Here is a 27,332-nt window from a genome sequence, read left to right on the forward strand (position 1 = left end):
TGATTGCCAGTTTTGCTCTGGGTTTCTTGTAGGTCATTCTCTAATCCCTTCTCATATATCCTGCATCCTGCGGCACAAAGTAGACCATAAGTTCGATCGTCAAGCTAAAACCGGTCCCATATTAGCACCTGTGCGATATCCATCATCCGAATCTCCCAGCTCCCAGCCTCTTTTGACACAATCGATCAGACCTATAAAGGTATCCCCAGCATTCTGTGGACCATGGCTGAGGTCTCTAGCGCAGTCATCTGCTGCTGCATCCCAACCCTGCGTCCCTTGATCCAGCGATCCAACTACCTGCCCGGCGGGAACTCCTTTTCTGGAAGCAACTATAGCAGCCCCCATCATCGACCTATTATGCAAAGCAACAACGATAGGCTATCTTCGTCCATAAGCTGTGCATCAGAAACCCCCACGAAGAAGCGCCACTCCAGCTTCTTTTGGAATCGTAGTCGCCAACGGAGCGAGCCCTCAACCATCGGCGGACCCGATGACATTGAAACAGTGCCGGTGTCGCCAATGTCGACGCCGAAGTCGATGCGAAAGTCGATGCGGTTGTCTATGCGTTTGTCTCTGCCGATGCGGTTGTCTTTGCCAATGTCGATGCGAACGTCGATACCGCTATCGATGGCGGAGCCGGAGCCGAAGCCAGAACCGGAACCGGAGCTAGAGCTAGAGCCGGAGACAGAGCTAGAATTGGAGCCAGAGATAGTGCTGGATCCAGCGTCGGAGTCAGAACAGGAACCGAAGCAAGAGCCGGAGCCGGAGCCGCCTTTCATGGCCACGCCGCTACCAGCTGTGGAGGTGGTCGAAAGTCGGAGGGAAAGCTCTGGTACTGTGGAGAGTGGAATTTTCCAGCGCCATAGAAACAGTTTCAGGAGCAGTGTATGCAGCAATGGAAGTCTTGGGATTGGAAGCATAGCGCTGGGTAGGAGGTTGAGTAGCCGGGGACGCATGAGCCTAGCTCTGACAGAGAGGGATTCCGACGACGATGCCTCCTACTTTGGAGTCAGCGAGGAGGTTATTGACATGGACTGTCCGACGCCGCTCAGCCCGCCGCCAAAATACCGAGAATCAATGGGGTTCTCATAGCATATTTATTTTCTATAGACACTTCCCTCCTATTGGTATAACCTACTCGGGAATAATACTAGTTGTAATGATCCACACCGTTGGCGGCCACGATATATGAAGTGCAAACACATTTTGACGTCTCGAAATCAACCTGTGGTCAATGCCATGGGCCCAGCCGAGGCAAGACTCACGAGGAAAGACTTGAATGGCATATATGAACGGCAGTGAACTCAACACAGCTACTACTTGAACGGCCTCAAGAGTCTTAGCACCAATCCTCCATAGTATTTGTTGAATCTCCGCTGTTATTCAAACGGATGCATACCCGGAGAATCTCGATCATTTTGATGAGCGGAAACCTAGGACTGTTTTGCAGTGTTGTATAGAATGATTCCGATATAGATCATGTACCCTATCAACTATATCTCAAAACGTTTTAATGTTATCCAGCTCTTACTCCACTCGGAGCCCGGCATCTTTCAACAGCGGCAGAATCTTCTGGCCAAAATATTCCAGATCCGGAGCAAAGTCATAAAAGTTGATCTGAACGCCATCAATGCCGATCTTGTGCAAGGCGTCCAGCTGCTCAACCACCTGCTCCGGCGACCCAATGATTTCAATGTTGCCGCCGAGGTTCAACCCCTTCTTCTCCTTCGCATCCTTGCGCCCGCGCCAGGCATGAGCATCACTGTCGTAGGCCCCGTTTGCTGTGCCAAACTTTTTGGTCCCCGCCTGGATCCTGCTCCCCTCTGAGATGCTCTGTGCGTATGACCAGGCCTCTTCGGGTGTGTCTCGAGAGACGATGATTGGGTTGATGATGATCTTAACCGTGCGGCCCTTGGCTCTGACGACCTCCCGGATTGTGGCGATGTGGTCTGGTAGCGTCTCCAGCGCGCTCTCAATGTTTGCTGTACCAGGTGAGGTGATGAAGATCAGATCAGAATATTGCGCCGCAAACTCGATACCGGCAGGCGAGCCAGTGGCGTTGACGAGTATGGGTCTGCCGTACTGCGGCTTGGGCGTGATCCAGGCATTCTCCAGTTGCCATGGCGACACTTTGCCCTTGTAGGAGATATTCTCAGTCTCACCCCAGAGGCTATTAACCACATCGAATAGCTCGCCGGCCATTTGATACCGCTTGTCATGCTCGATGCGCTGCCAGCCGAACATCTCGTGTTCTATGGCCCTGTGTCCTGTGACGACGTTGATGCCCCATCGGCCCTTGGCGATATGGTCCAACGTAGCGCCGTATTTTGCGATATGAAGAGGATGAAGCGGGCCGTAGAGGACATGCATTGTCGATATGAGGAGAATGGACTTGGTGACTGCGGCCATAGCACCGAGCGCGACGAAAGCATCAAGAGAGGCTTCGCCGTCGTAGCCGCCCTTTGGCAGCCATTGGGTGCGGCTGAAAGCAAGCTCGAAGCCTAGCTCCTCGGCCCTGCGGACAAGCTCAACATTGTAGTCGAACGTCCAGCTGTTTGTTGTAGGCTGAGTGGAGAAGTTGATATCCTGGAGATTGAGGAACAGGCCAAGGAGCAACGGCTGGCGTGACGCCCGGCTCAGCGGGCTGTCTTCAAAGTCAAATGGCCCCTTGAGGGTTGGACCGCCTTCACGTACAGAAGTAGCAGACATGATGAGGGAATTTGGCGCGTTTCTTCAAGTTAGAAAACGGCCTCCAAAGTGAGGTGCGGGGTTCCCATGATATTTGGATTTACATGAGATGCGCAGGTTATGTAAGTCGCAGATGACGCGCAATTGAGGAGCAATGTCGAGATCGCACCCTGCAGCTGTTGGTGTGTCTTATCAAAACCGATTATCTCCGCCATCGGCTGACATTTAGCACGCCATCGGCAGTTGTACCTGTTACAAAACTCCGAGACAACCTTCTTTGGTTTTGGAGTACAATATCAGGTAATATTGTGCCCAATTGCGTCAAATCACTATGTTATCTATTAGGCAATTCGTTTGACCTGCGACAAGTGGAAACCATGTCAACTAGCTGCGAAACAGCTAACATTGTCAATACGATGAGAGTAGTGTGTCTATCCAAACTTATCGCCTACATAGCTCTGACAATTGATGTATTTAGAAATCAAAGTCAAGTTGAATTTCTCAAAGTCAACTAGCAATGTTTACATATTCTAAAGCTCCATCTCTTTCATTCACCTTCTATCTGGGCCATAATACAACGACATCCTGTAAAGAGAATAAAAAGAAACAGGGTTTCACCAGTGACTGATATGCTCCTCGTGGTGTGTTAAAGCGATCAGACACCTCCCCAAAAGAACGTCTCTGGTAGCTCGAAGCTGGCTCTGAGAATCTCATCCTGTGGTTTGGAGCTCGAGGCAACAATGACGACATACTCTCCCGCCTCTGCTATCCATTGCGACCTTTCTTGCGACCAGTATGAGAGCGAGTACTTGTCAAGGACTAATTCCACCGTCTTGGTTTCGCCGACAGCCAGGAAGACTTTGGTAAACGCCTTCAACTCTCTAATTGGTCTTTGAAGGGTACTCTCCGGATCGTGAACATATACTTGAATGACCTCTGCACCATCATACGGGCCCTTATTCTCCAGGTTGACTGATATTTCCATCTTGTGTTCTGCGGATGATTGGAAAACTCTAGGCACCTGGAGTTGCGAATATTCGAAAGTCGAATAGGAGAGGCCTTGCCCGAAGTAAAAAAGCGGATCCCGATCCACAGACTCGTAGTACCGGTGGCCGATAAAGACTCCCTCGCCGTACACAATGTCGTAATCGGCTTTCGAGAAGTTTAGATACGCGGGTGTATGCTTGATGGACTTGGGGAACGTTTGTGACAATCTGCCAGATGGGTTTGCCTTGCCAAAGAGAACGTCCGCGAGGCCATGCCCAACTTCCTGTCCGCCAAACCAAGCGTGGACCAAAGTGGCAGCCTTTGATTCCCAAGGCATCTCGATCGGACAACCTGATTGGGTGACAATAACCTATTGAGTTGTCCCGTCAGTAATTCGGTCTCTGAACGGTGTAGCTTACGCTGGCAAAAGGGACAGAAGCACTTACGGCATTTGGATTCGCTTCGAGAACAGCTTGAATCAAGTCATCGACACGGCCGGGGAGTCTCAGATGCTTACGATCGGCTCCCTCGTATTCAAAATCCGAGGAAAGGCCGGTGACAACAATAGGAACATCGACACTCTTCGCTAGCTGTGCGGCTTCTTTGATGGCCAAGTCTTCGTCGATGATCTCAAAACCGCCCACGCGCCCGGCAAGTGTCAAAGCGGTTCCGACTCCTCCAGAAAGGTCTTCATTAACCTGGACAACTTCAAGGTTGATTGGTTGACCCTCAGTGAGCTCCGTGTCACAGAACTTCTCCATGGACAGCCTGTTGAAACATGGCGTAGGTCCTGTTTTCACCGGTTGCTCGGTCCACAAGTCGACTACTTCTTCTCCGTTAATCTTCAGTTTACCTTTTCCTGACGTGCTGAAGCCAAATCGGAAGGGGCCTGAAGTCGATGGCGTGTAGGTTGCCCGAGCTCTGGCGTAGAACTTCTTCGGTAGTGATGCATGGAAGCTCTCGGGCACGTCGATCAACTCTTTCTCGGCGTGTGCTGTGACTAAGACTTCGGTTTCGGGGTTTTCGTCTGGGTTCTCTCCAAAAATCTCAACAGACCATCCGAAGCCTTCATGTTGTGGATTCAGTGGCGCCAGGTTTTTCAGAAGCGGACTAAACCTGAAAGCTGCGATTGAGGTCAGCGGGCTGAACATAGGATAGTTCTCCAGGGTGGATAAGCTTACAATGGCATCCAAGAGCGTAAGATATGTTTTCTTTTCCAACTTCTTCAACGATAGCATCGTAGGGAGTCACCGAATAGTACGGTTCAACTTCTGCACTGCCACCGCCGCTCAATGCTGGGTTTTTGACATGATCTCCAATCAGACCGATTCGCTTCTGTTCGGTTTTCTTTATAGGGAGCGTCTTTCGATCATTCTTCAGCAACACAATACTTTCCGACACCAACCTTCGAATCAACGCCTGTTGCTCTGCAGTATTGGAAGCTGAGAAGTAGCCGGGTGACTGAGTGTCCGTGACTTTGTTCACAAGGTTCAAGACATTTCTGACAGCCTCGTCAATTGTCGTGCGCGGAACCTTTCGACTATTGACTGCCAAACTTAGGCATTTGCCTCTCCATTGTGTGGGCCCGGGCATCTCCAAGTCCAAGCCGGCGTTTATGGCTTCAGAAGTGCTGTAGGTGCCGAACCAATCGCTCATGACAAGTCCCTTGAATCCCCATTCGTCGCGTAAAACCTGTTTCAGCAGTAAAGGGTCTTCACTAACGTGTACTCCGTTGATCTTGTTGTAGGACGTCATAAAGGTCCAGGGGTCCGAGTCGCGCATGACGAGTTGAAAGGGCAGAAGATGAACTTCACGTAGAGTACGCTGCGTCATGCAGACGTTATCTTCAATGGAATTATCCGACTGATCGTGCGCGGCATAATGTTTTACGCTGGTCGCAATTCCTCGTTCCTGCACGCCATTGATGTAAGCTGCTCCAAGAATACCGCTCAGATACGGATCTTCAGCAAAAGCCTCAAATCCTCGACCGAATAGCGGCGAACGTTGAAGGCAAATCGTAGGAGCTAGCAAAACATGCACTCCTCTGGCTCTTGCCTCTTCTCCAAGCAGGTTGCCGACCTTGTGGATCAGCTCAGCGTTAAATGTTGCTCCCATGCCGGTGGCGGATGGCAGCATGGGGCTCGGGTTCTAGATCCAGCTGCTGTCAGCATCGGACCGCCGGGGAATACGAGATCTGAACAGCAACTATCGCTAGCCGGCCACTACCGCTTATGAATGCGATATCAATAGAATCTACTCACCCTCGAAAATGATCGGCGGCCGCGAATGCCATGTGGACCGTCCGAGGTCTGGATGCAAGATCAGTCGAATGCACTACTTGCCTAAGTCAAATGTCACTTACAATGAGATCGGGTATGCCTCGGTGAGGTAGACCTGTGGTACGAAAAGAGCCTTGACCGGCGAGCAGATCAATTTTCTCATCCCAGCTAAGCCGTTGAATTAACGCTTCGACGTCAAGAGGGGGGTTTCCAGTCGCCATCTTGAAGTTGGTGGATCCGAACAGCTTGCCAGGGCGGGGTGAACCTCGAGGACAAAGGAAGTTAAAATAGATAAAAATGGTTTCAATATGCAAACCCGCGATTGCCGCTCCGGTATCTTTATGCAATTGATTTCGCACTAGATCCGTCTCCCGCAAAGTCGGTCGTGATTCGGAGCGCCGGTCTGGCTGTTCCGTCGATGGACGAACGGCCCGATTCGGAGTATCATCGGTAAACGAGACGGAACTGCACATGGTGTAGTAGTCACGCGTAAGCAAAAACCTGACACGGTTTACTCTATCAGCCCGGTTTTGGGATTTAGGCTAAACTCAAAACACCCGGAACCCTGGGCGGAGGGTTCCGGAGCCCACGGGGACCCCATAAATTCCACGTCCGCTCCAGTCCGGGGACCAGTCGTTGGCTTGACACGGCAAATGCCAATGCCGCTGACTCCATTCGGTTAGACCCCCGGCGCAAAACTAAGGCCCTCTCGACGGGAATTCAAATTGCCGTGAGAGCGGGGGAAGTTGAGACTTTATCATGTTACACAACGAGTATGTTACCACAACGACGGAATTGAAATGGCTGTTTAACATGCGCGGTAAGAGTTCAGCGCCTGTTGCAACTATGCAACTGACATTGGGCCCATCTCCCCATCCAGACTTTGGCTGTTATGAAACTGACAGCCTTTCCAGACCATATCTCTTGATTGCCCTCAATAACGCCAATTTTGTTAGACACGTCGTCCTTTTATCAGCCTGGTCGCAAAGCCTTGTCTATAAAACCACTCCAAAATTCTAGTATGAGGCCGCTTTGCACGTACCAAGAAATATGAAAACGCATTGTTGCACCCTGCTCATAGGCAACTCAAGCAGTATCCTCCTTGTAAACATCATACTTGTAAGTGCTACCAAGATGCTCAGGAGCAAGCGACGCCTGGCCCTTTCCAAAAACGCGTTCTCTAGCTGTTAGTGGCTCTTCATCATCATCCGACGGTTCGGGATACAGCCCTCTTCTACGAAGCTCAGGAACAAGCAACTCAACCACATCCTCAAAGCTTTGGGGGGTCACCACGGAAACAATGTTGAATCCGTCGACGCCTGCTTCATCAATCCAGCGCTCCATCTCGTCAGCCACAGTCTTTGGACTTCCGACAGAGAATGGAGCGAGACCCCCAATTGAAGCAAATTCTGCAACGCGTCGGGCCGTCCAGCTCTCGCCTTCCGTATTGTCTGTGAAAGATTCCAAGTGGCTTCGAATCTTGGATTGGCCACTGTCCGCGGCGCTCAGCTCATGGTCCAGGGGCACTTTGGATAGGTCAATGCCTGTAACGCCGCTTACTTGTACAAGTCCGCCGATAACGCTGGCGTACTTTTTGTACTCCGTAAGCTTGTTTTGGGCCTCCTCGTCTGTTTTCCCAAGAATGGGACAGAAACTGATGAAGATTTTGAAGTTCTGCGCATCCCGCCCCTTTTCGGCCAAGGCTGCGCGGAGCTTGGTCACCTTTGAAGCAGTCTGTGCAGGTGTCGTCCCTCCGACAAAAGCAGCTTCCGCATGAGTGGAAGCGAAGTGGATACCGGCTTCTGAAGTGCCGGCCTGAAACAAGAACGGAGTTCGCTGAGGCGAGGGTGGTACAATGTGCTTGCTGTTGACCTTGTAAAACTTTCCATCATGCTTGATAGTCCGTACCCGGTCCGGATTTGCGTAAGTATCGGTTTCTATGTCTTGTACCACAGCATCATTTGCCCACGAGCCTTCCCAAAGCCTAAATCGTTTATAATTAGCCACTTTGGAATCTTTGACCTTGACCCAGAACGCCTTACTTGTAGAGTAGTCGGAGATACTCATCAGCCCTTTCATATCGCTGATCATGCTCAATTGCATCGTCTAACCCAATTGCCTGGAAAGCAGACTTTTTCCATCCAGTGACAATGTTCCATCCGAAACGACCATTAGTGATGTGATCCAGAGTTGAGAACCGTCGAGCCAAGAGAAAGGGTGTCTCGTGAGAAGTTGAGCTCGTGATAGCAAATGCAAGGTTCTTGGTGACAGATGCCATTGCTGAAATGGGCTATACGTATACAAATGGTTATCAACCGAAGGACTCACGAGTGAGTTTCGAATTGGTGCTTACAATAGTTGGATCCAACGCGGGATATTGTGTAGCTCTTCTGATAGTTTCGTCTATACTTCCGCCGTACGTGTCATACCCGCCTGGGAAGTAATTAGAATTTGTAGTCCGATACACTTTATAAACTTCAAGAGTTGAGGCTAAATACCAAGAGTATCCGCAAGGAAAAGTGCAAAAAACCCTCCTCGCTCCAGGAGCCTAGCATACTCAATCCAAAATGAGATGTCGAACTTTTGTAGTCCTTTGTCTGCAGGGTTCTAATTTCCCCCGTCGTCAGTTATCAATCACGGACGGGGCGAGTTCGTTTTCCTACCTTCCATTGACCAGGCGAGAGCATGCCTGGCCCAAAAAAGTCGAATGCATTAAGAAATATGGTTCTTTTCGGCTTGCGTAAAGGACTCGGATCAGCAGAAGCGACTTGCTCCGTATTAGTTGAGGACGAAGACATTTTTCAAGAGTTGTTGGCGGAATTTTCGAAAATCTGCCGAGTTCAAACACCAAATGATACAGATATACATAGAAATATCTAAACTACACGATGCCGGCCGGGTATAATGCATGATTCACTCAAACGATACCACCCGATGGCGTAATTGTGGACGCCCATTGTGCAAGAGTCTTCATGCGGAACATCATTCCAGCTCAATGGTCAAGACCCAATTGTGACCCAGCAAACCCATAAGTTTCTTCTTATCTACGGACTTAGGTACGGGTATATAACTCGTACTAGATCTAAAATCCTACAGCTCCCCTTACCCCCCTCTTGCACCATACCCCCGGTTTTTTTTATCTCTTTTCGCCATGCGACACATGCAAAATAGAGACTTGGGTACCAACCCAGCGATCTGACTGGCTCCCAAAGGCTCCGACTGGAAGAGGGGGACAGCATTGGGTCAACTAAATTGAGCCATAGGATTGGTATGTATGGCTTGCTCAAGTGGCCCCTCCTTCTCAGCTGCATATGCAAGGATCTGGCAATAAACCGGATCGGCGGGCGCCCGAAAGCCTAGCACAATCCTGCACAGGCAAGGAAATGCAGAATTACAGTATCGGCATTTCTCCGAACATGTGGTCGGGTCATAGACTTCGTATTGGAGATTCTGGTAGTTGGTTCCGAGGCCGGCTAGCCAAGCTTCCCGCCATATTAGAACTTGTTGACGTGATTACTGGGTAACAGTGGTGCCATTGAAAGATCGGTAAATCTACGGTTTTACCGCCCACTGCCGCCATCTATTAAAAGTCGATTCAGACGGCCGAGAGAGTACGGCTAGCTATTCTTAGTCTTGCAAACACTTTTTGTCAACGCAGTGTCGAAAATGGCTTCAGACAAAGAAATATCAGCTGCGTCGTTGGAACCAGAAGACACGCCACAAGAGAGTGAACACGGAGACCCACCAGCGGTTAAGGATAACTTATGGATTAAGTTTATGACTCTGGTGGGATGGTATCCTTCGGATATGCCAAGTTCGGAGAAACTTGTGGTGTTGAAACTTGACCTCAGTATCCTTGTCTTCGGTTGCCTGTCGTTTTTCACCAAGTATCTGGACCAGCAGTCTCTTACCAACGCCTACGTGAGGTGAGCATAGCGCAAAGGACATCTGGTAAAGTCAACAATGGATATCTAACTCTCGCTGATTTAGTGGGATGAGGGAAGAGATTGGTATGTGGGGAGACGAGCTCAACTACATCACCGCTACATTCTGGGCGTCCTACTGTGGCGCCATGATCCCGGCTTGCTATTTCTTGACCAGATACCCTGCAAACATCGTGCTTCCCTCCCTTGAGCTTGGCTGGGGTTTAGCAACATTAGGGCTTGCATTCGTCCGGAACGTCGAGGCTATTTACGCCATGCGGTTCTTCGTCGGACTCTTTGAGTGTTGTTCTTTCACCGGTACCATCTACGTTATTGGTTCTTGGTATAAGCCAACTGAAGTTGCAAGACGAGTTGCCCTCTTCTTTATTTCGAGCCCGGCAGGTACAATGTTTGCTGGCTATCTCCAGGCGGCTGCATACACTAATCTGAGTGGCGTCCATGGCATGTCCGGATGGAGGTCAGTGTACTAACTTGTTTCGCAAAGTTCAAATGACTGACACTTATCTTAGATGGCTTTTCATCATCGACGGAATCATTACGATCGGCATCGCCTTTTTGTAAGTTCACTACTCTATCACTATTAGAATGCATGACTAACCTTTAAATTAGCGGCTATACTTTCTTCCCCGATATTCCATCCCGCAAGAAGCCCTGGGCCCTTAGCGAAAACGAGCATGCTATCGCTCGGAGGCGAGTTGAAGGTTTGAGTGCACCTCCTCAACTTCAGCTATCAACAAGCATATTCAGGCGCGTGCTGGGTCGTTGGCACTTCTATGCTTTTGTTGTTCTCTGGACAATATTGGACTTGAATATTCTTCCTGGAGGCCAACCCTTTTCACTTTATCTGCGAGCAAATAGCCCCAAACTCTATTCTATCGTTCAGGTTAACACCTTACCAACAATCACCTCGGCAATCATGATTGTGAGCGCCTTGGTTGCTGGAGTGACGGCAGACAAACTAGGAGAATTCTGGATTCCGGCGTTCCTAACGACAATACCTGTTTTCATTGGTATGATCTTGCTAAATGTATGGAACGTTGGCGAAAGTGGTCGGTTGGCGGCTTTCATGCTGCAAGGATTCATGGCTCGTGAGTCTTTCTAGCGCCCCTTATCACACTGGCTTCTAACCCTGCCGACTCAGCAATGTCTCCAATGTCAATGGGCTGGGCGACCGTTATCATGGCAAATGATGCGGAAGAGCGAGCTGTCGTCACGGCAAGCATGAATGCCATCGGCCAAGGTATAATGGCAGGGGCCCAGGTCGGGCTTTTCCCTGCTACCGGTGCGCCAAGATGGATTGTCGGGTTCAAGAGCAGTCTTGCAACGACTGTTTTGCAGTTCTTCGTTATCTTCCTAATTCTCTTTCTGAGCAGAAGAGAGGCGAAAGGCCGTCATCCCAAAAGCGACACTGAAGCGGCGGGTATGGGTAGCGGAGCCACTCGACAGGTGATATGAAGCGTTTGACCTGCGGTAGAGAAATGGTCTTTGATCACTTGCATTTGATGTAGTGTTAGATCAATTTCTTTGATACGATACATGCATATTACTAGTATATGATGAGGTGGAACACAAATGGCGAAGTTTCCCGCTCTACGACATTGGAGCGTTCGTTGATCGAGCGGAGTCGGCGATATGGAATGTATGCCTTGTTGATCACCTGTTGTTCATAAAATCTAGCTTGTCCTGGGCCTGCCTTACTAGCACCACGAGCGGTCTTGATATTAAGTCACAGACGGATTTATATACTTTCATATGTACCTATAATATACAAAGAAATTTTACATAATGGCTGATTCAACCATTCCTGTCTCGTCTTAACAATTGGTCTGAATGCCACTGGAGTACATGGCGAAGGTGTCAGCGTTGTTAAGTGCCTGCGCAGTGGTGAGGCTGTCAACACATCCCTCATAACCGTAGCACACATCATCAGTGTTACCGATTCCAGTCAAGTGGCTGGACTCGTGGACCAGGACGTAGGGCTGGTCGGTTTCGTGGCAGCTGCTGGTAGAGGCGGGGAACTGGAAGAAGTAGTCGCAGACGACGATGTATTCATCACTGCCAGGCTGGGCGTATGCAACGACACCATCGCTGCAGAAGTTGCCGACGTCAGAGCAGTAAAGAGGAACTCCGCTCGTCGTGCTGCCGAAGAGAGTGGCAGCCTTGCCGAATACACCGGCGACAGTGCTCTTGGTGCTCGCCGAGGATGATTTGAAGTACTGCGAAACGCGAGTGCCAGCATTGGCGGCGGTCTGAGCAGCGGTGGCGTAGCTCTTGGCCTTGGCGAGGGCGGCGGTAACGGCGGTCTTCTTGGTTCCGGTGCAGTCGCTCTTGATGGTCGCGCGCTTCTCGGCCAGGCCCTGGTGGAAGGCAGCGTGGACGGAAGCGGCCTGGACACCGTCGATCTCGGCTTCGAGGACGCCGGAGTCAAAGACGACCTGACCGACGATCTTGTTGCTTCCCTCCTCGGCATAGCGGAGGGATCCAGTGCTGGAGATGTTGTAGTTGCCACCGCTGCTGAGGTCGTGGACCGTGGCGGCGTCCCACTGGACCTCGACAACCTCGCCGGCAGCGATGGTCTGGAAAGCGGTATCGGGAAGATTGGCATCGTGGACGTAGACGCGGACACCGGTGAAGGCGACCTTGCTGACTATTCAGTTTGTTAGATAATGTTTAGACGATATCAAAAGCGCTCCGTTTCACTTACCGCCATCTACCGAAGCCGTGGAGAACTGGGCTTTCTCAACGGGCGATCCGTCAAGAATAGAACCAGCCTTGAGCACCCTCAGCGGCGTGCTGCCAGTGTTGGTAATGCTGGCCTTCAACTCGCTGTTGCCGACCTGCTCGACCTTGACATCGAGGGGTCCAGCCCGCTTGCCAAGGTTGATGGCGGCACCGTTGGCGAGAGCCGCAAGGCAGGAGACGACGGTGGCAGCCTTCATTGTGAATACGGAATGCAAAAGAATGAATGTAGTTGGAGTGGAAAGAATGGAAGTTGATGGGTTCACGATATGAGCTATGGAAGGTTCATTCGGTGAGGGCAACCTTCGCCTATAAAAGTAGCAATATTTGCGTAACGATACGAAAATCAAGAAACCAAGTCTAGGCCAGGCCCATTTTTGCAACGGAGAATTAACTAGTTTGTCAAAATGGGGGTGTGAAGCCGAGACCGAGAATCGAGAAAGGCAGGGAACTGGAAACCATCCACCAAACAGAGACCAGATCTTCACCAAGGCGGGTCATGTTACGGATCCCAGAGCACTCTAATTGAGGCTATTACCACCTCCCTCTTTTGAAATGGAACGATTATCCCGTAGTGTTCCCCTGACTGTCGTAATTGGCACGACATATAGGGTCGGGGGTGTTAGGTTCGGAATTTAGAATAAATAGAGTAGTGGGCCGTTTCGGCTCCTGGTTCGCTGATTATTTTCACTGCCGTCTACCACCAACCACAATGCCGTGCTCCAGGCTTGGCAGGCTTAGCCGGCTTGGCAACGCCACGTTTTGATTAAGGGCGATTCTAGCCACCCCATCATCAGCATTAGCTAATCTCGGCACTACAATTCTCATACATAGCGTCCGTGTTCCCCGCCCACATCACGCCCCGTCCAGATTAATGTTCAACAAACCTTCGTTACCTAATTAGTCTGCCACCTGCCTAAACCAGCACCAAAGTTCACGATAATCAATTCAGAAGTTGCGAGCTTTTTAATAGGAATACACACGTGCGTCAAAACCCTCGTATTTCTCTTGGATACGAGCATCTCCCGTCGTTCTGCCGGCAAACACGAACACCACTACCACCACGCCATTGAAGACTTGATCGCTGCAGAGGGATTCTCATACATTTGTTGTTGCCGGCAGTCAGTCGAATTTGTTCAGATTCAATCGTCATACATGATTCCTCAGCGTCGTAACCGTGGTCCTCTCACATCCCCGGTCACCCTGATACTAGGTGCCGTCATTCTAGTCACACTCTACTTCCATTTCCCTCTTGAGGTTTTGACAATGGCCGACTCGTCGTCGTTCCTCACCAACCTGGAGTTGAGCGTGTCTCAATCCGTCTCTTCTCCACCAAGCGTGACGGTATCCGTCAAAAACACGCATCCTGACACCCCTGTAACAATTGTCAAATGGAACTCTCCTCTTGACCCAATCGTCCTCGGCCTAGGCCAGGTGTCCATCACGCCGGCTGGAGCCTCCGAGCCTATTCACATCGACGCCATCAAGGTCGGCCGCAAGATGCCGCCTGGCCCCGAGTCGCTGGTCACCCTGCAGCCTGGCGAAAGCGCCGAGAACGTCGTCGAACTGCGCGAGCCAAGGGTGCCGGAGGATGTATGGAAGGCGGGCAAGGCGAAGGTGGCGCTGAAGGGAAGATGGATGGCTGTGTGGCCAGGGCTAACTACAGAGGAGCTGTTGCAAAAGCCCGAGAAGCTGCAATCCATCGGAGCTGGTCCAGGATCATTGCAGGGAGATTGGGAAACCGAGACTATTGAAGTTGGAAATTGAAGGGTTATCTATTTGGCAATGCCTTAGTCAAGAGGTTCACGTAAGGGGGAAGTTCTGCCCAGTCTAGTGCTGTGTTACTTTAGCGTAAGGTAAAGACTTCTGGTTTCCCACCAAAATGGTGATCAATCGTTGATGCAAAATAATGGTCAGTGTTGGTGATTGCCACAGGAGGAACTTCAACTTTGCGAGGGTAGCTCAGCCCTAATCAAGGCATGTTCGCAGAATTTGTCTTCGAGATGACAATGCCACATCATCACGGAGTTGCAGAAAAATTGCATGGGGTCTGCCTTGGAAGAGCTACACGGAAGTACCCATTCTGCTGTACTTCAACTGATCCATCGTTAAAACGAGTTGCTGTTGAACATCCGATTCGGAATGAAAGAACATCGGATCGAAACCCCGTTACGGGCGTACCCCCTGTACCAGGATCCATTTATGTACCTGCAATTTCTTGGTAGCACTGGACGTTTTGTACTTTCAGGATTAAGATAAAGTACCCATATCTCATCGTCTGCTTAACGACGTCAGCACAAATACGCGTAAAGAAATGTCATTCTCTGGCTTTATCCAATATTGAAAAATCCATAAGAGCCAGATTTGGAGAGTTTGCAGGTCAATTATGTACCAACATCGTTCAGCAGGCGACGAGGTGTGTAGACAAGCACCTGGTGCCCTGCCCATAAGTCTCAATGTTCAACGTGAATCCTGAGAGTATGTATGGGTAATCAATCCATCGCTTCAATTCAACTCTTAAATCATGCACATGTTGAAAAATTACATGTTGCACAAATGTTCCCTCGAATTCCCGATGCTGCTGTCTCCGCTGCTCTCGGGGCTGTTTTGTGATACACAGGCGCTGAAACCGCAACGCTAGAAAAAGAAAAAGAAAAAGAATTTGAGCGGCTTCTCTGGCTACGAAGATCATTTTGCCGCATTAACACATCATTGGTCGTTATGACAACCTTGCTTCAGCATATGGGCGGGCTTTTGCATAATGCTGCCCTAGAAACGCTGGATGTTACATTCGCCCACAGGCTTCTTGATGGATCCCGAAAAGGCGCCATGCCTGGGAGCGTATTCTTCCCTCAGCTCGAGTGGGCCTACATACACGCTACATGAGACCAGCAACAAACCGACATTCGAAAAGAAACTGTGGAATGGTCTGCTGGTTGGGGCACTGCGCCGGGTGCCACTGCCGTTAGCTAGATCACTAACCGCTCAGAAAGGCCCACATTAACAATGCCGAGAATGGCCATGTTGTTATCAACACTCTTGTGAGAGCGCGCGTGGCCGTCAGCCACCTCACCCTGTCTACGGCCAGCACCGCTGACTTGAACCTCGCTTTTGTCAGCGGAATAAATTCTTTCCTGTCTTAAATGCTTAATGTAACAGGAAAAATTTGTGCAATTGGCGTAATGCGCGTAGCGTGGCCATGTGGTCCCTTATGAACAATGTTGACAGCATCGCCGGCATACTTATCTGCACTGGCGGATTTTTTTAGATTCTTTAACTTTAATATCGTACAAGACGATTATGTTGTGTTTACTAAGTAGACTATATATATATTGATGTTTTGAACACTACGGTAGTATCATTATATCACTTTGCTAACTACTTTCCTTCATCTCCACTAAGTAGCAAAGACTAATTGCTACCTACCGAATTTTAATCGGCTATTTCCAACAGTTGTCACAACATTTTACACATCGTCCGCAATAATTGCAAACCACAAAATGTCTTCGGCAATCATCGCAATGACTGCTCTTACAGTGAGACAGACAGAGGTTGCCACACCAAGTGGTACTGACATGTTTGTCGCAAGATTTAGCTACACAGTGAGTTTTGTTGCAGTGTGACTTGCAAACAAAGCCGCAGTGCGCCCCGACAGCCCCCTCGCAGTTACTTTTGGTGCATTTAGCCATCCTTGTAGTTCTCTATACTGATATATAAGTTTAAGGCTCAAGGGAAGCTCTAGGAAATACATACATTGGCGATAATTAGGCTAGCCTCTGATAAAGTCTCTGAAACGGGTTGGGTATAAACAGTATGTGAAATATCGAGGATTTTCTTTATGATGTTGGAAGCTGTTCCTTTTCTCTCTGAGAGCGAGTGGTTTTCAAGAAGTTATTTGAAAGCTCTTGCAAAATAGGCAGCATTAATGCGGGACAAGGGAAATGGAAATTTGTTGTCGAGGTGGCAACGGTAAAATCAGGTTCCATACCGCTTAGGTCTTAAGAGACTGCCGAGGGTGGCGTTTTTATATTCATTCACAGAGACAGAGTTTGATTTCTTGCCTGCCTAAATTAATTCATAAAAGTTACACAAGAGGGGGTGGGAAGCAAGGATTATTATGTAGAGGCAGGCTGGCAGATGACCTCTCACCTACTAGGCTGCTACGCCACGAGCCTTACATTTTGCTCCCAGCTTCATTAAGTACAGATGAGCCCGATTCTTTGCCAAAACCTGAAACAACTATTCTCACTGTAAAAACGCCGTTATACTAGCATTTAATTGAACAAATATTTTGAGGCACTCTTAGGCAATCCGTCTATTTGGCTCTACTCTGCCGTTGGCGAGAATAAGGTTCTGTTGCACTCAATAGGATAGCAATGTTTGTGGCTTGCGTTAGAGAAGGATATTCTCTTGCGAGACATATTTAGCGTTGGAACGAAATCAGGAAATGGCCTGCGTGATCTTTGATGAAGTTTCTGGCAACCAATGGCGACGGGTGAAGACAAGGTCAAGGTGTATTGAGTGTGGTGTACCGATTTGTACCTCAAAATATACCTGTCTGGTTGGCTTACAACCCCGCTTACCCCGCACTGAGGTCCAGCAGCACTCGATGGGATATACATGAGTCAATTGGTTGCGTCCTACAGCTAAGGTTGAGTCTGGGGCTCTAGTAAAAGCATTAGCCGCCGTGCCTTCTCTGCATCCTGCCTTACGTCCGCATCTGTCTCTTGGCCACCTGCAATTTCTTGAAGCTTTCCGGCCCATAGCTGCCATTTCCCCAGACCCCATCGTCGCTTTTCAGAGCCATCAGGGTGCCTACTGATGAACTCGCTGTGCAACTTCTCACCCGCCAGGAGCAGATATTGTAGTGCTGCAAGTAGAAGGTATTTCCTTCTGGGCCCTTGATCATGATTCTCTTCGAGCCCTTTGGGAATGTCAACTCCAGGGTACTTGGACCAGTTTTCAAAAGAATCATTCCGGCCAGACTGAATGCATCGAGCAAGGAACGCCGAGAGATTCAGCCATTCCTTATATGATTCCGCAGCAGCCGGATCATCAGAGGCAATGCTATCGCTTGCTATGAGATGAATAAGTAACAGCACAGCGGCATCAACGGGAGATTTCTCAGTAGCTTACGATAACGAGCGTTCCAGTTCTCTTCCATAACAGAACCAAAAATCGGCTCCTTTGTATATACTAGACACTCCTCCTATGATATTGCATCAGCAAACGATGTGTCGGCGGCAGTTAAGCAAAGAAGCACTAACATTCCATATTTTGACTTTCTTCGCCGGCAACTTCACGAGTTCGATAACGAAGTTGACCAAGAGTTGCTGCAGATCATGATTGTAAGGTACAAGACACGCCAGCTCGAACACCAGTCCGTATAACGTGTTCAGAAAGGCCTCCATGCCCTTATCGTCTTCCAACTTCAACAAAGGATCAGAGGGCAGATAGTGGTCGCAGTAGTATTCATCAACTTGTTGGGCCGCATCCGTAGCTGCCGAATCATTCGTCGACAGAACGAGACGTCGAAGAATTAGGCAAAGCCCATTCCCAAGCACATCAGGCTGTGATTGTGATAGCTCCTCATCCAGGTGTTGGATCCATGGAGCTACAGGAGCAATGGACTCCGCGGTATGGTCGGTGGTATTCGTCATGATGATGGTGCAGGGCGCAATTCTTTGCAGTTGGTATGTTTTATTTCTGGAGAATGAATCACAGGGATCTGGCTCTTTATTATTGATAAAATGAATGATGAGTGAGAAAACATCGAAATGGAGATGTGGATTCAAGGCAGAGTGGAAAAGCCGAACGAAGGCGAAGTTGGTCCTGACGAATGCAGGAGCCAGGCTGCTGACACAAGCGCTTAAAGTACATGAACAAGGCGCAAGACACTATTGGCTCTAGAATGCGACATCCTGGTTCGGACGTCTTGGCGCGCCCGCCTTCTTCCCGGACAGACACACCACCAGTCTTTACCCGACCAATACAAATGCCTACTTTTCGGTTTGCTCTGGTGCACCTTTCTGTTGGGCTTACTGTGGCGTCTTTATGTAGGTGTGAAGAAATGATATGTCAAGGAAGCAAGTGACACCATGATACAAAACAAGGCTTCATGGGTTGTCACCTGGGCCTATGCATGAGAATAGAACGGCCCAAACTGCATTTTCAGGCATAACGCTGACAGTTTTTTGACCTAATTCGATGCGATTGGCAAGCCTTGCGTCCAAAAGTATTCATTCGAATGGTAACTGATAATACTTTCTTGTCTTGGCGAGTGCATGCGTCCACGGTCACCGGCGGACGCCTTTCGTGCTCGTATTTCCTGCTACTTAAGCTATGAACCACCCATTCTGCTGCCCCAAAGTGAATCCAAGAAAAAGCTCGAAGAGTGCTCATCCTAAAGTGCGTTTTGGAGTTACCTGACAGTAAACTTTCAATATGAACTGCCTCGGCGTATTGAACCCGCTAATCGTCAAAGTCTAGATTAAAATTCGTTCGGCAGCTATACCTTAGCCACCCCGCATTACTAGGAACAATGCCGGACCAGAATTTCAGAAGGGCCAATACAGACGCTCCTGCAAGCAGCTTGGTACGTGCAAAAGAAATGCCCCTGTTTTGTCATTTCGCTGTGCCTTGAACCGTTTTTGTATCCGGAATAAAAGCTAAAAGGAATGTGTATATAGCAGTTCAACACCCCGAGAGGAAACATACCATTCACAGTAGCCCAAGCAGTAGTTCGTTCGGCGCAACCTATGGTCCCACAACCAAAGTCCCAATACCCAAGGCAATACCGAAACCAGGAGGGTAGCGCAGAAAGTCCTCGACAGAACTTCCAAGCATGGGAAACGCACAGTGGTCAATCAGGCGCTGCGAGCTATGCAGAGTACCCCGTTACCCCAAACGGGGTACAGAGTTTCGATTACAACAGGAAAACTGCTACAGCGCGTCAAATCGACCGTCCTATCCACAAGAACGATCGCGGTCGAGTCGTTCAGACACCACTTAACAATGCAGGTCCGATACGGGCGATCGCGGAACATAAAGATGGAAAGGCCGTTGGGGATCCCGTTGGAGTTCTCTACCATCCCCAAGGCAACGTTCTGGGATATCAAAGAGGTACTCTGCAAAAGCTTGATCAAGGTGGTCGGGCGACAGTACGGGAGCAAAGGGAGTACGAGCTTCGCAAAGTTCGAACTTTAAAGTAGCAGTTTATCTCGTATTATATGTGTGGAGGACTTGTTGCCATGACATTTTACTCTTTCGGCATTTGAATTATAGCAGCCAATATGGACACGTTACTGTCTCTGACTTTTATTGTCTATTGCTTCCTATTAGTTCAATGCTCTACAATCCACTGTTACAGAATGATTAAGACGGTAGAAGCGGCTGCCATAACATGTGATGGAACAGTCGGACAACTGGCGTAAGCCGCGTAATGTGGTCTATGTGGTCCGTTATAAGCAACGTTGACAGCAGCGCCGGTGTATTTACCTGCACTAGCGGATCTTTTGATTTATTATCACTGATGCTATGGCAGCTCAGAATAGACTGCCAAGGCGGCCAAGGTGCTCGAAACCATATTTAAAAGAATCAAGCGCTCCAACCCCATGTCAGAAAGTGTAGCAGGCACGAGGAATAATCTAAGGTCCAGGTTTCTGGCTTCTAGCACCTTCAGGACCTTGTCGTCAAGTTCGGATGTATCACCGAACTTCCACAAAGGCGAGTTCGATATCATCGACGCTGGATCTTCCTTCCCGGTCTTTACGAATCTTGAGGAAGACGGAGACTACTTTGCGAACTTCAACTGGGTGAGTGTATTAATGAGGTATGACTGTTGACAACTTCTCATCGCATTCTAGATTGATTTGAAACCTACACTCAGACAGAAAACTAGGGGGTTCACGACAGCTTTCAGTTGTTTCCCGGGCCACGAGATGCCGATATTTGACGGATATGGTGACTGAAGCATAAGGCAGGCACGCAATGGTCTGAGTCATTATGGGAAAATCTTCAAGGCGGAAGCCATCCGCAACCTTTCCTGCTTCAGTTCAGTACTTGTTGAATTTTATAGCACACTTTCTCTGAACATCACGCATCTTAAGGAAATAATAAGTAACTCATGTTCGGAGGAGCACCTTGGCAATTGCACAACTGCAAAGCCACTGTGTCGTTGTCGTATTCGGGTGAGTGGGGCGACAGAGAGTGACATGCAAATTGTCCGTCGTTCTCGTTCTCGTTTAACACATCTCCATCGCGCAATTGGCACTTTGCCCATAATAATGGTTGCGACCAGAAGAAGATGGCAACTCAAAAGCTATACTTAGTACTAAACTAATGGGTAGTTGACTGACACTGCCCGCCTCGGAAACTCTCGCAAATTTTAGGCTCGTACGGTTTAAATTGCTACCACGTATCTACCGAGGCGGTGCATGTCTTTAAGTCTTAGGGAATATGCTGTGCCAAGAGGAAAACCATGGACGAAGGTTAGCTAGTCATCAAGCCGGGCAATGTTACGGGAACTCGTGTCTGTGAGTGAAAACAAATTTCTTATAAAGCCGAGATGAAAACAAGTCAAGATATTCTGCTTCTCATCCACTTCATCATTAGTCCGACTTCGACATCCATATTCACCATGCGCAGCATTCATTCGAATCTAACGACCGCTGCTTTTGCAGTAGTTGTTTGCATCTCTTCCGTTCATGCAGCGCTGTGCCGAAACCTACCCGTTGATGAGGGTTGGCCTTCGAAGCTAGCGTGGAACACATTCAACGATACCGTTGGTGGGCGTCTGATTGAGACGGTTCCTCTTGGGTCCGTCTGCCACGACCCAAATTACGACGAAGCTGCTTGCCAAACTCTGCGTGAACAATGGCGGAATGGAAATACACAGTAAGATAAAATCCCATCTCCTTGTCAGGCTTAACCTGCTAATTTCCATCAGCATCGAGTCTTCTTCGTCTACATTGAATCAGTTCTTTGCGAATCGAAGCTGTGACCCGTTTACTGATAGAACGCAACCTTGCATTGTTGGCACTTACATTAGTTACGCTGTCAATGTTTCTTCTGCCACCGACATCGCTGCAACCATCAAATTTGCCGAAGAGCAAAACATTCGCTTCGTCGTTCGCAACACCGGCCATGAGTACGTTGCTCCAAAGATTCCAAAGGTGTGATCGCTGGCTTACTTCTAGCAACAACAGCCAGCTGGGTCGCTCGACTGGTCAAGGTGCACTCGCCGCATGGACTCATCACATGAAGAATGCGGAGGTCGTCGACTGGGCAGACGATGGATATACAGGCCCGGCTGTCAAATTCGGTGCCGGAATTCAAGGTGGAGAGGCCGTAAAGTTTGCGGCATCTCATGGCCTTGTCATCGTTGGCGGCGGTTGTCCGACTGTTGGATTCGCAGGCGGATATGTCCAAGGCAGCGGACACTCGCCTATTGATTCCACTTATGGCATGGCAGCCGATCAAACTCTCGAGTTCGAGGTTGTCACCGCCTCTGGAGATATCGTCATTGCCAACGCCAAGGAGAATCCCGATCTGTACTGGGCGTTGAGCGGAGGTGGCCCTGGCACCTACGGTGTTGTCACCGCCGTAACAGTCCGAGCATACCCGGATGCCAAAACCTCGGGTGCATCGTTATTCATAAACACCACCAATGTTCCTGAGAGTTCTGTCTACGGATTTGTTGAGTCATACTATGCGGCGCTGCCTATGTGGACCGATGCTCGACTGCACGGTGGCTTTGCTGTTTCCTCCTCCTTCTTCAGCTTAACAGTCACCGCTTACAACCAGACATCTGAGCAGATCAACGCAACTATGACGCCTTTTATCGAAATTCTGGACGATTACAACGTCACGTACAGCCTTGTCTTCAACCAGGAGGACAACTACCACGATCAGTGGAGATCGAGAGATTCGAATGCCATCGGAACACACTGGGGCACAGGCGGTCGTCTGATTCCTCGCGCAATCCTGGAAGAGCCCAGAAGCTTAAAAGCGTTCATGGGAGTTGTCAAGTCCCAGATCAGCGATGGAGCGATTGTTGGAGGAACCTTTCTGAATGGGACCAGTAGGACTGGCGTTTCCAACGCCGTAAATCCGGCATGGCGCCAGACCACCGTGCTCTCCTTAACCCTCACAGAGTGGGACTTCTCGGCAACAGATGAGGCTTGGGGGAAAATGTTGAATAACTCAAAGATTGCAACGGAGGTGTGGGACCCCATGTGGGATGCTGTCACCCCGGGTGGCGGTAACTATGCCAACGAGGCCGACTTTGCAAGGTCGGACTGGAAGCAGGCTTTCTATGGCTCTCACTACGAATCTCTCCTGAGTATTAAGAAGAAGTGGGATCCAAAGGGTATCTTCTACGGCAATCGCAACGTGGGCAGCGACGAATGGATGGTAAATGGAGAAGGACGACTCTGCAAAGCGGCCATCTAGCGACATAACTTCAGTGGCGCTGCCGACAGCTAAGACGGTATCCAGGCGCTGAGGGGATCATGTCATATTACACAGCTCGACTATTTTGTGTGGATTAAATTTGAAATTTGATTCATCTCAGGCAGGGACGGCAAGTCAAGTTTTGAATGTTAAGGTTCCGCGACGCTGTTGAAATTTACTATAGTCGCTTTCTCCTCACACGTGATGGAAGAAAAAACATGTCTCACCAAAACCTCTTGATGCTTTCGTTTTCATTTTTTGAGATTAATGAGTCGATTGGCCTGTCCATTTGAGCTTGGTCTCCCTCCAGACTGGCTGCCTAGTGTCTACTACCCTTTCGATCACCAGATTATTATAGGGATAGTGCGTATTGCCGTGAAACTGACTGTATGTATGTATGTTATTTAATGTAACAAATTTGTAAACAGTAGAAATTTGATACATCATCAGCTTCGTAACTTCTTGTTTATCATGTGGCATCACGCTAATATTTCTGCCCTGAGGTCACGAAATATGCACACATAACTACGTCTCTTACATATGATCTCTTTTATTTAAGAAAGTATTTTTGAGCCGAAGTTCACTCTGTAGATAGTTCCCAGAAGATAAGCCACTCTTAACCTTTTCTTAATGTTTTCTGCGCCGCCTCCACCGCACTATCATAGCTGATGCCGGCAATGAGATGAAAGGTCTTGCCTTATTTCCCACTGGGCAAGATATGAGAGTGGAGGCAAGTGATTGGTTGGCCGATGAGACAAAGAAGTGGTTGATTTCGCAAGAGCCTAGCATATTGTACTCATGATCGGTTCAAGGTTTGTAGCACAGGAGGGGAAAAGAAGTGTTCTGTTACGGGAGGCCGGGTCCCTACGTCAGTATCGAGGAGGAAGCTTTGATGAGATCCGCCTATTCGTAAGTGGTCGATTTGATCGTCAAATCCTTTTACCATCCGTAAATATTTATAATGTCACTGAATTCATACAGCCTGCCAGAGTGGTGGCGTGCCTCGAGATTTGTGGAAGTTTCCAAATGGCTGGTAACTCTTGGGCCGTAAGCAGATACGGCGCGAAACGGCCGGGCATGGCTCGGCTGACTGCAGAAGCCATATCCCGTGAAAAAACGGAGCCCACATTTCTCGGTAGTTTTGCGCGGTGCGACTTGAAAACATTCCTTCCCTATAATGGCTTATCCATGGAAGAGCGGCCGGGACCCCGAGTTTTCCAATGGGTATGATCGCATGTGAAGCTTTGTTCGGATCAAGATGTTGATGGAGGTTTGTTTTGTTGGAGGTGGTGAGACTTGACGAGTACGTAACCAAGCAGAAGACGCAACAATGGAGTCTGGCAATGTGGTAAATTTTCAGTAGGCCTTGCCGGACCCAGTTTTCTGACTCTTCCCATGAAATTTGCAAAGCCGAATAAGCCAAGAGCGTCAGAAACCCGCAGTTGATCTGCCATGAAGATGGCTGGTGTCACAAGACGACGTTCAACGTGCCGTTCCTGAACAGGTGAGACAAGCTGATCCTTGTCGCTGCAGTGCGTTGTCCCGTCGTGCCGGGCCAGCACTTGGGCTCCAACACGGATCTAAACTCGCGACTTTGCTCGGGCTGAGGCGGTTACTGCGCGGTATAAATTATGTCGCGGCTGATCGGGGGCGCAAGGAGAATTTCCTACTTGTCTTTGTCGCTTCAGACGCAGTGAAATCTCTCTCGTCTCGCGCGTCATGTCGAATGAGATCGTCCTCTCGATCGGGACTTTTTCTAGGTTGGGCCCCTAAAATCAGTCCTATTAATAGGCGCATCAACCCCTCATTCAGCTGATGGCACAGCGGCTACACCCGCACCCCCAAGGTTGTTAGTTCAGGGTCGAAGGCCACGGCCTCTCATCGCAGCCGTTTTCGTGATCAGTCCTTCAAGAAAGACAGGTTAAGCAGGTCCGCGACATTCGCACGCATGGCTGGGCCCGGAGAGATAAGGTGAAGAATAATGATTGATCAGCACCCGGAATGCCGGCGAATGTTCCGTGCCGAAATGGCGGTGACGGGTCCCCCCGACCTGCGCTGGGACTCCAAGCAAGCCCTGGGAGCCTGGGACAACTCACGTCTGGTTGGAATGGCGGCGGGTGGGGTCAGCAACCTCACCGCGGCCATTGACATCGCGGCCGACGCATGGCGGTGGAGGTTGGGCATCATACACCGCGCATGATCCATTTTAGCGACGTGGCGGAAAAAAGAGCAACTGGCTGCCAACGGGCCGCAGATTGACGAGACCGCCCTTCATTGACCCCTTGCCCTCTTGTTCGCCCTGCCTCTCCATTCAATCAGTCCAGTCAGCCCCGGGTTTTGTTTGTGGCTCTCGTGGTTGGGCTACACTACTGCATCCGACCGCTCATCACACCCCCTAGTCCGCCATGTTGCAATGATCCATCATCCTTTCTCAACTTTTCCCCGCCAGAGCTATTGAACCTTTAAACCGGCCCTTTGAATCTCTCCTTTCTTTCCTCCTCTTTCCTGTTTCTGGGATGTGTGGCAAGAGATGGTGATCGGGAACCGAGATTTTTCGACTTTCAGGAGTAAGAGTACCAAGAGCACCAAGAGTGACTCGGGGAACGGGGACGATGCGTCCATAGGCACGCACGACAGCTCGTACGAGCACCCTCTGGGTGAGTCCAAACCGACAAAACGGCGGATAGCTGGAATGAGAGACAGGCAACGTCTTTGTGCCGGCCTTCTTTTGCCCAGCTCTCACCGCGCGGCGAATGGAGCCCCTGTTTTTGCTAACATCTGAGACAATACAGCTCGCAAAGGCTACGACATTGGCCCCGCGTCGAGGTTGGAGGTGGGAGACGTCTTCGAGTTTCTCTGGGCCGACTCGCACGAGTTTGAATGGGAGTGGAAATGCCTTGGCTACACTCGCTTCATCGTGCTTCGACACAGCGACACTTTTCCGCATTACTGCGTGTGTGTGTAAGTTTTCTGTCTCTCCTGGGCTCTCCATGGCATGGAAGCTCGCTACTCTTGCATTTTTACCCCTCCTTGTCGGCAAAACGTCGCTAACCTCCGATCGTCGACACCCAGTCCCATCTCCACCCCCACCAAAAACGACTTCCAGAAGCCCGGAATCGACTCGAGCCAGCAGGGCTACGTCTTCGACGAAAATGACCGCACCCCGCCCTTCGACAAGCTCCCCTTCTCGCCGGTCGGCATGCAGCTGCGCCCGGGCAAGTTCCGCGTCAAGGAGAACTCGCGCGCAAACTACGCCGACGTGCTCGAGATCGACCACGACTCGCAGGTCATGGTCGTGGGCGACGTGACGAGGTACTTTGACCGGGTGCGGAGGAACGTCAACAAGGCCGTGATGCGCAATGTTCTGAAGAGGGCGTTGGAGCAATACCGCCAGGGGAAGCTGGTCAGCAAGAAGGGCGCGAAGCTCGAGGCGAGCGTTGTGAATGGCGGCAGCCAGGACGACGACGACCTCGAGGGCGAGAGCGAGGGCGATCACAACGAGGTCTTGCTGATGCCTGACGACTCCGTCGTCACGGACAAGCGACGAGACTCCCTTGTCAGCACGGATATGCCGCCCCCGCCGCCCCCGCCCCCGCCAGCGCCGCCGCTGCCACCCATGGACATGCCGCTGCAGCAGCCTTCGCCGCCGCGAGACGATGCGGCTTCGATCCGGTCCCACGCTTCCCACGCTTCTCGAGAGAGAAGGAGTTCCCGCAAGGAGGCGCCGCCGCCGAGGGGCGAGGACATGCCAAGAAAGATGCCCGACCATCACATCGACGGCGCGTCGAGGCCCTACAGGCAACGCATCGATCTCCCGCGGTCCCGCAGTCATCGTCAGTCCGATCACGAGCCGGGGTCCATGTACGACGTTGCTATCGCCAGGACGGATTGAGGGGAGAGCACATTAGACGGGTTGTTTTTTTTTCAGGAGGCTAAACTTCGTTGGTCTAGGGTCGGGCGCGCGTGAGGGGCGGCTCCAATGTTTCTTTATGACACCTATCATGATTGCATGCATCAAATGTTTCCACTGCGACTACAACTTCAACAAAATAACGAGAATCCGCCAGCATTCACGGAGTACAATTAGATTTGTTTCTTTGCTTTTTTTTTCATCTCTTTTTTTTTCACCCTCTTTCCCCTCCTCCGATTTCCGACGATACATTACCAAAAAAAAAAGATTCTGTACAAAAATGATAATCAGACCACACACGAATGGATTTCTCATCTCTTAATTCAAGTTTCA

The 27,332-nt window shown here is 49.9% G+C and overlaps 10 protein-coding genes across 10 annotated transcripts; 5 read left to right on the forward strand and 5 right to left on the reverse strand.

Annotated features, from left to right (window-relative positions):
- Positions 1–344: 344 nt before the first annotated feature.
- On the reverse strand, positions 345–2,709 carry EsH8_II_000450 (LLM class flavin-dependent oxidoreductase; the record flags this gene model as incomplete). Its single annotated transcript, XM_083263748.1, has 2 exons — positions 345–789; positions 1,532–2,709. 2 exons carry the CDS (start codon positions 2,707–2,709, stop codon positions 345–347), a joined length of 1,623 nt encoding a protein of 540 aa, XP_083121070.1.
- A 634-nt stretch (positions 2,710–3,343) lies between these two features.
- Positions 3,344–6,175, reverse strand: EsH8_II_000451 (uncharacterized protein; the record flags this gene model as incomplete). Its single annotated transcript, XM_083263749.1, has 5 exons — positions 3,344–4,045; positions 4,122–4,798; positions 4,857–5,823; positions 5,937–5,984; positions 6,038–6,175. 5 exons carry the CDS (start codon positions 6,173–6,175, stop codon positions 3,344–3,346), a joined length of 2,532 nt encoding a protein of 843 aa, XP_083121071.1.
- Positions 6,176–7,040: 865 nt separating this feature from the next.
- Positions 7,041–8,232, reverse strand: EsH8_II_000452 (uncharacterized protein; the record flags this gene model as incomplete). The annotated part of the gene is made up of 2 exons (XM_083263750.1): positions 7,041–7,938; positions 7,997–8,232. 2 exons carry the CDS (start codon positions 8,230–8,232, stop codon positions 7,041–7,043), a joined length of 1,134 nt encoding a protein of 377 aa, XP_083121072.1.
- Positions 8,233–9,620: 1,388 nt separating this feature from the next.
- EsH8_II_000453 (uncharacterized protein) lies at positions 9,621–11,353 on the forward strand (the record flags this gene model as incomplete). Its single annotated transcript, XM_083263751.1, has 5 exons — positions 9,621–9,880; positions 9,945–10,355; positions 10,408–10,455; positions 10,508–10,599; positions 11,040–11,353. The coding sequence occupies 5 exons, from the start codon at positions 9,621–9,623 to the stop codon at positions 11,351–11,353; spliced, it is 1,125 nt and encodes a 374-aa protein (XP_083121073.1).
- Positions 11,354–11,712: 359 nt separating this feature from the next.
- Positions 11,713–12,837, reverse strand: EsH8_II_000454 (uncharacterized protein; the record flags this gene model as incomplete). Its single annotated transcript, XM_083263752.1, has 2 exons — positions 11,713–12,545; positions 12,603–12,837. 2 exons carry the CDS (start codon positions 12,835–12,837, stop codon positions 11,713–11,715), a joined length of 1,068 nt encoding a protein of 355 aa, XP_083121074.1.
- A 955-nt stretch (positions 12,838–13,792) lies between these two features.
- Positions 13,793–14,404, forward strand: EsH8_II_000455 (uncharacterized protein; the record flags this gene model as incomplete). Its single annotated transcript, XM_083263753.1, has 1 exon — positions 13,793–14,404. The coding sequence occupies one exon, from the start codon at positions 13,793–13,795 to the stop codon at positions 14,402–14,404; it is 612 nt and encodes a 203-aa protein (XP_083121075.1).
- Positions 14,405–17,283: 2,879 nt separating this feature from the next.
- EsH8_II_000456 (uncharacterized protein) lies at positions 17,284–18,297 on the reverse strand (the record flags this gene model as incomplete). Its single annotated transcript, XM_083263754.1, has 3 exons — positions 17,284–17,714; positions 17,774–17,846; positions 17,905–18,297. The coding sequence occupies 3 exons, from the start codon at positions 18,295–18,297 to the stop codon at positions 17,284–17,286; spliced, it is 897 nt and encodes a 298-aa protein (XP_083121076.1).
- An 881-nt stretch (positions 18,298–19,178) lies between these two features.
- EsH8_II_000457 (uncharacterized protein) lies at positions 19,179–19,848 on the forward strand (the record flags this gene model as incomplete). The annotated part of the gene is made up of 2 exons (XM_083263755.1): positions 19,179–19,232; positions 19,327–19,848. The coding sequence occupies 2 exons, from the start codon at positions 19,179–19,181 to the stop codon at positions 19,846–19,848; spliced, it is 576 nt and encodes a 191-aa protein (XP_083121077.1).
- A 1,663-nt stretch (positions 19,849–21,511) lies between these two features.
- Positions 21,512–23,089, forward strand: EsH8_II_000458 (FAD-binding oxidoreductase; the record flags this gene model as incomplete). Its single annotated transcript, XM_083263756.1, has 4 exons — positions 21,512–21,532; positions 21,585–21,634; positions 21,687–21,785; positions 21,844–23,089. The coding sequence occupies 4 exons, from the start codon at positions 21,512–21,514 to the stop codon at positions 23,087–23,089; spliced, it is 1,416 nt and encodes a 471-aa protein (XP_083121078.1).
- Positions 23,090–25,115: 2,026 nt separating this feature from the next.
- EsH8_II_000459 (uncharacterized protein) lies at positions 25,116–26,981 on the forward strand (the record flags this gene model as incomplete). The annotated part of the gene is made up of 4 exons (XM_083263757.1): positions 25,116–25,264; positions 25,655–25,746; positions 25,882–26,050; positions 26,162–26,981. 4 exons carry the CDS (start codon positions 25,116–25,118, stop codon positions 26,979–26,981), a joined length of 1,230 nt encoding a protein of 409 aa, XP_083121079.1.
- Between the last annotated feature and the right edge of the window lie 351 nt (positions 26,982–27,332).

Source organism: Colletotrichum jinshuiense, chromosome 2, assembly GCF_051148585.1.
Source record: "Colletotrichum jinshuiense chromosome 2, complete sequence".
In the NCBI taxonomy this organism is placed as follows: Eukaryota; Fungi; Ascomycota; class Sordariomycetes; order Glomerellales; family Glomerellaceae; genus Colletotrichum; species Colletotrichum jinshuiense.